Source organism: Bufo gargarizans, chromosome 4, assembly GCF_014858855.1.
Source record: "Bufo gargarizans isolate SCDJY-AF-19 chromosome 4, ASM1485885v1, whole genome shotgun sequence".
In the NCBI taxonomy this organism is placed as follows: Eukaryota; Metazoa; Chordata; class Amphibia; order Anura; family Bufonidae; genus Bufo; species Bufo gargarizans.
Window position 1 is genome coordinate 195,426,220 of NC_058083.1, and position 6,575 is coordinate 195,432,794.

A 6,575-nucleotide genomic window follows, 5' to 3' on the forward strand; every position below is an offset into this window, starting at 1 on the left:
TGGTCTCCGCCTTTCACATCAATGAGGACATCGTCCTTCCGTCGCTCTGTCCCTCTCCTTCCCACCCCAGAGAACGGGAACTGCACCGTCTGGATGTGGTCAGGGCGTTGAGGATTTACTTGGAGGTCACCGGGTCCTTTCGGCGCACGGACTCCCTGTTTGTGGTTCCGGAGGGTTCGCGCAGAGGGTTGGCGGTCTCCAAGGTGGCTATTGCCCGTTTCATTAAACTGGCGGTGTCTGAGGCTTATCGAGCCAAGGGCAGACCTCCGCCTTTCGGCGTCACTGCTCATTCCACCAGAGCAGTCGGAGCTTCCTTGGCGCAGAGGCATCGGGCCTCGGCTGAACAGTTGTGCAAAGCAGCCACTTGGTCCTCTCTGCACACTTTCACAAAGTTCTATAGGGTGCATACGCATCCATCAGCGGATGCTGCTTTGGGCCGCCTGGTTTTGCAGGCAGCGGTTTCCTGATGCTCTGGTGGTGTTCCGCCTTGGGTTTGTGGTCCCTCCCTTCTTGGACTGCTCTTGAACGTCCCAAGGTCTGTGTCCCCCAAGGAAAATGGGCGAGAAAAGGAGATTTTTTGTATAACTTACCAGTTAAATCTCTTTCTCGCTCTTCCTTGGGGGACACAGCACCCACCCTTCTGTGTTTGGTTACAGGGTTATGGTCTGGCGCCCCGTTGGGTTGCTGGCTGGTTGTTTCCGTTATTGGTTGTTATCCTTTCACTACTTGGACACGCAACTGGTAGCCTCTATCTCCAGGCTGAGGGTATAGCTGATGGAGGAGGGGCTTAACAGTTTTACTTAGTGTCACGCCTCCTAGGGAGCTGAGCTATACCCAAGGTCTGTGTCCCCCAAGGAAGAGCGAGAAAGAGATTTAACTGGTAAGTTATACAAAAAATCTCCTTTTTTTTTATACATCGACTACATAAATAAGAACAATATGAATCTTAGATTTACGTATAATTTGTCCCCAGAGGACATTCCTTTTTTGGACATTAAGTTATCAAATAAGGCAGGCAAGGTGGTTAGCAGGAATTACAGAAAAAACAGTAACACCTTGCTTCTAGCCTCATCATGCCATACGAAATGTGTAATAAAAGGCATTCCCTATGGTGAGACCATTAGAGTCTGCCGAAACTGCTCAGAAGATTCAATGTTTGAGTCAGAACGAATGGCTCTGTTTGGAGATTGAGAGGGTACAGTGATCGGATTTTGAAGCAGACAGGAGAGAAAGTAAAACGTGAATAGAGAGGCATTGATTACACACAGTACAGTGAAGAGGGAAGGTGGGGACAACAACAACTGAGGGTTGTCACCTCCTACAGTCGCCAGTTTCAGGAGATACAAGGTATTATCAGGAAATATCTACCCATTTTATTTCAAGATGACAGCTTGCGACAAATTTTAGAGCCAGACTTTCAAGTGGTAAGCACACAGGCACCTACTTTGTACTCCACTCTGTCCCTTAGTTTGTTCATAGAAAAGTTGTATAGTGGCAAACCCACGTGGTTGAATGTTGTGGGCAGTTACACATGTGGCCATAGTGTTTGTAAAACCTGTCACTATATTACAGTGGGTAAAACATTCGGATCCAGTGTAACCAAGGAGGTCTTTAAGATCGTACATCAACTGTGACACGAATAATGTCATTTATTTGGCGACCTGCAACGCCTCAAACAGTCTGAAAGTGAGAAGAAGCAAGCACTTGTCGGATGTCTCCAATCTCAAACTGCTGAACATCTCTGTGCTATCATCAGGGTGACCTGACCAGACTGGGTGTCATGGGTATAGATAGAAAGGGTATTTAAATCCGCAAGGGGAGGAGACATAAATAGACGATTGCTGAATAGAGAATCCTGTTGGATTTTTACACCGAACACAAAAAAACCGAAGGGTATGAATAATCGATATGATTTGATTTATCGCTCCCGTTTAGTTTTTTTGTTGTGTTATAATTGAGTAGCATTTTGTATGCATTTTAGGAAAGCCATTGGAGGCAGCTCTAGCTTGGAGCTGATTATCATGGGATGGGATCATGGCAAGAGAGGATGTGATAACACAATGTGGTCATGATTAAGACGTACAGTCGAAACGCATAGACCTTGCCTGTCTGGTCAGCCTACGGATTTTATAATGAAGAAATAAATATTTTTTTTCTACTGTTTTGACTGCTTGACCTCTCTACAATCCAGCAGCGGTGGTCGTGCTTGCACACTATAGGAAAAAGTGCCAGCCTGTGCGCACTCCCACGGTCCCGGCCAGCACTTTTTCCTATAGTGCGCAAGCATGGCCACTGGTGGATTGGAGGGTGGTCGTAACCATGGAAACAAGAAGTGTATAATGTGATGGAAAAATAAAACCAGCCAGCAAAGGAGGCAATATGGACAGTCACAATACATTAGTAAGTGCCTTGTATTAACTTTCTCTACACGATAAGGCCTCACGCACACGACTGTTTTCTTTTTCTGCATTTCTTGCAGATTGGATTCAGGCCCATTCATTTCAATAGGGCTGCAAAAGATGCGGACAGCACGCTGTGTGTTGTCCGTTGCGTGGCCCCGCAAATATAAAAAAAACATGTCCTATTCTTGTCTGTTTTGCGGACAAGAATAGGCATTTCTAAGAAATGGCAAGATGTGCTGATCTACAACATGCGGAACGCACATTGCCGGTATTCATGTTTTGCAGATCTGCAATCTGTGAACCGCAAAACGGCTATGGCCGTGTGCATGAGGCCTTAATGTAGTGAAAACAACCCCTCAAGGATACTGTACTTCAGCTTGCTTAGTGTCCACATCACGTGTAAGGCTACTTTCACACTCTCTTTTGGTGCGGATATGTTCCGATAATACAACTGTCTGCATCCGTTCAGAACGGATCCGTTTGTATTATCTTTAACATAGCCATGACGGTTCCGTCTAAAACACCATTGAAAGTCAATGGATGACTGATCCGTTTTCTTCTGTGCCAGATTGTGTCATAGAAAACGTATCCGTCCCCATTGACTTGCATTGTGTGTCAAAACGGATCCGTTTGTCGCAGTTTCGTCAAACGGACACCAAAACGGAATGGAGATGAAACGGAGGCAAACTGATGCGTTCTGAGCGGGTCCTTTTCCATTTAGAATGCATTGGGGCAAAACTGATCCGTTTTCGACCGCCTGTGAGAGCCCTGAACGGATCTCACAACCGGAAAGCCAAAACGCCGGTGTGAAAGTAGTCTTACTGCATAACTAGAAGTCGTCGCAGGAATAGTTTTTTTTCATCGGCTGTTGAGTAAGCTGTCCTCCGTGCCCCATCGGATCCTTTGAAGTAACTTCCAGCTGTTAAATATGAGAACACGTAGGTTCAAGCAATTGAAAAAAAATGGGATCAGTATGGTACATAAGACTTACAATCTATGTGCAGGGGGGCTCGCAAGTGCAAGGGAGAAGTCTCATAGTGCCCTTAGCAACCAGACATTCAAGCTCTCGTGTTTCCAGGGCTTGGTTGGTTGCTACGGGCAACTGTTTCAATTTCTTTAGATTCATTTTCCACTTATTTCCAAAGCAATTTTTCAATGAATTTCTGTTTGTCTGCTGTTCCTAAAGTACGCTAGTTTCTAGATGAATGCCTGTATGTTTCTAAAGGCCCCTTTACGCTACTCGATGGAGCAGATGATTGTTGGGAAGGAAACGTTCCTTCCCAACAATCGCCTGCTTGTCAGTGGAGGTGAAGCACTGCATTTACATGCTGCGATCTCCTCCACAGTATGCGAATCGTTCATTCGCATACAGAATCATTGTTTTGCCATAAGCAGAGGCAGTTTAGACAGAACGATCTGCTGCCGGCAAATGATGGTTTAGGTGTCCACGCGAATGATCTTATTACTCAATGAATGAGCATTTTGTGCCTTCATCTGGTAATCGGTGGCACTTTTACACTGCCTTGTGATTTAATAATGAGCGTTCCTACAAACGCTTGTTGGCAATTATCTGCCCGATGCTCGGCCAGTGTAAAGGGGCCTTTAGGCAATGCTTTAACCCATTGTCTGCTTATCTCTTGCTCATCAGTTGTGCCAAGCAAAGGGCTTCATATGTGAATTCTGTCAGAGTGAAGACATCATCTTCCCTTTTGAATTGGCAAAGTGCAGAAGGTGTGAAGGTATGTGCCACCAAATGCGATGCCAGTTTACATCTAAGAAAGGCTGCAGTACTGAAATACGTTATTTCACACCATGTGTAATTCACTCCCTTTCTCTCTGTACTTAGACTGTAAGGCCTGTTATCACAAGCATTGTTTCTGTTCGGACCATTGCCCTAAATGTGAACGCTTGCGGGCAAGGAGGGATCAAATGGCCAGACAGAGCCTTGAGTCGTACAACTCTGAACAGGAGGAAGATGAATCCTCGCAGGAGAAGAATTCTGACTGAGCAGAGTCCGAATGAAGGGTAAACGTCCAGGGGTATCTACAATTGCTGGTCTATCAAGGAATGCCATCGTTCCACTACAGTTTGGACATTATGGATGGCTACTCCCACTCAAGCTGGTTTTCCAGCTATAACCTTCTCATAGGTTACATGTGGACCGTTTATAACTGTGTACAGCTGCCAATGTCAAGATTGTGAGACAACTGATGCCAACGCTGCCACCTATTGGAAAGTTTCTTATGTGGTTGTCAAAATGTGTCCGTGAAGAAGGGAAAGATTTCCACAGGGTCACAGAGAATTTGATGTAGACTTATTGACATTGTGGCCCCATGTTGTTTGACATGACTATTATCAATAGCATGGTAGGGAGATGAGAAATATTAGATAGATTAGGCAGGTTAATGCCAATACACATCTAGTCATACCCTCAGCTTCAGGTTGGCAGCGGTTTATCTCTATAGGGTCTGTATTTTCCCAGGACATTTCAGCCATAACTGGTATCTGAGACATTCAATCCTTTTTTGGGGGGGAATTTGTCTGGGCCGTTGCCATAAAACAGGGCAGGTTTAGTTAACCCTGGTTGCCTATGACACTTTACTCCCATTCTGCTTCTAGCATTGCATGCTGGGAGTTATTTACCGAAGAAGTTGTCTAAGGGAGCGCTCACATCACCGTTTCATTTTCCATCAGAACAGAAAAAAAACTGGATCCTGTAAAAAATCAGGATCCTGTGCATCAGTTATGCACATTTGGCATCTGTTTGAGATCTGTTTTTTAGACGGGAGAAAAAAAACGTAAATGGCTCGAACGGATGCCAATAATGCATAACTAATGAATAGGATCCGATTATTATTTTTTTTACAGGATCCTGTTACTCTCCCTAAGCCTGACTGAAATCTTGGGGTACCATTTTTTTTTTTTATACATAACTGAGGAGGAATAAGTGCCGAGAGGAGATGAAGAAGCAAATATTACCCTTAATCTCCAAATTGTGTTTGGAGAGCATTGATCTAACAAGATTAAACTGACTTTACCTTGAGGTCCTTGGGTCACATGAGTGTCCTGCAGTTTTGCACTAATGTACTAACTGATTGTATACCCAACTCCAGTATTGTCTTGTCTGTTTCAGTATATTTCATGTTATTTAATTAGATGCACTTTAATGAATATTAAAAGGCACTTATCTAGCTGGAGCCTCACCGTGGATAGCCTATATGTAAATGACCTACCTACAGAACGTATGAGAGGCACAGGTGGAGTGTCCCTAAGAAGTGCTATGTGAAAAGCTCTTGGATGCTCTCCCACTCACTTTCACCTCCCCGCACTTGAGCTGGACTAACTTGTTGGTGTGAAGGCGTTAGTGCATAACTCTGAATCCTTCCCTTACAGGAGTCACTCTCTTCAGTCTACAATTACACACAAACCAAATAACAGGCATGCGCCATTGGCTGCAGATAAATGTTCAGTGTTCTGTGGGCATTTTAGCCTTTTTACTAGCGTCATTCCTCATATGAATGCTATAGCACTTGCAGTGTTTCTCTATCAGACACTTAATATGTAGAGGCATCTCTCAGGCACCTGCAAAATGGATGGGTCCTCTGTGTACGTACAATGGGGACTTAATTAGGAAAAAATGCATACAGTGGACTTAAAGGCTATGTACACCTTTTGGAGCATGTTACAAATTTTTGGTTAAAAATCATGTTTTCATTTGGCCTTTATTAAAAATATTGAGCCATTCTGTCACAAAGAGTTAACTGTTTTCCTAGCTGTGTGACTCTTTCCATCATCTAATAAACCTCATCTGTAACCTATTTAGAGGTCATAAACACTTATTTAAGCCACATATTTAAGCCACATTTTTATCAGTAACATAAGAACAGAGTGTCTATGAATGTAAGGGCTCTTTCATACGAGCAGATGCCGTGCGTGACATCCGCTGCGTGAATGACAGCCAAGACCCGCTGCGGACAGAAGAAGCACGGAGCATTAACATGATTGATAATGCTCCGTGCCTCTCTACTACAAAATCACAGTGAGATAAAGTTGTCACTGTGATTTTGTAATAAAAAGGTCACAGGCACAGATCAATCATGTTAATGCTTCGTGCTTCTGCTGTCCACAGCGAGTCTTGGCTGTCATTCACGCAGCGGATGTCACGCACAGCAT

The 6,575-nt window shown here is 44.2% G+C and overlaps 1 protein-coding gene across 2 annotated transcripts in view; it reads left to right on the plus strand.

Moving 5' to 3' along the window:
* Positions 1–6,356, plus strand: part of RUBCN (rubicon autophagy regulator) — a 49,872-nt gene extending 43,516 nt beyond the window's left edge. For both annotated transcript variants that reach the window (XM_044290188.1, XM_044290189.1), the window contains exons 19-20: positions 4,051–4,141; positions 4,249–6,356. In XM_044290188.1, the coding sequence (XP_044146123.1) occupies positions 4,051–4,141; positions 4,249–4,409 (252 nt within the window). In that variant the 3' untranslated portion in view covers positions 4,410–6,356. The remainder of the gene's footprint in view (positions 1–4,050; positions 4,142–4,248) is intronic.
* The last annotated feature ends 219 nt before the right edge of the window (positions 6,357–6,575 follow it).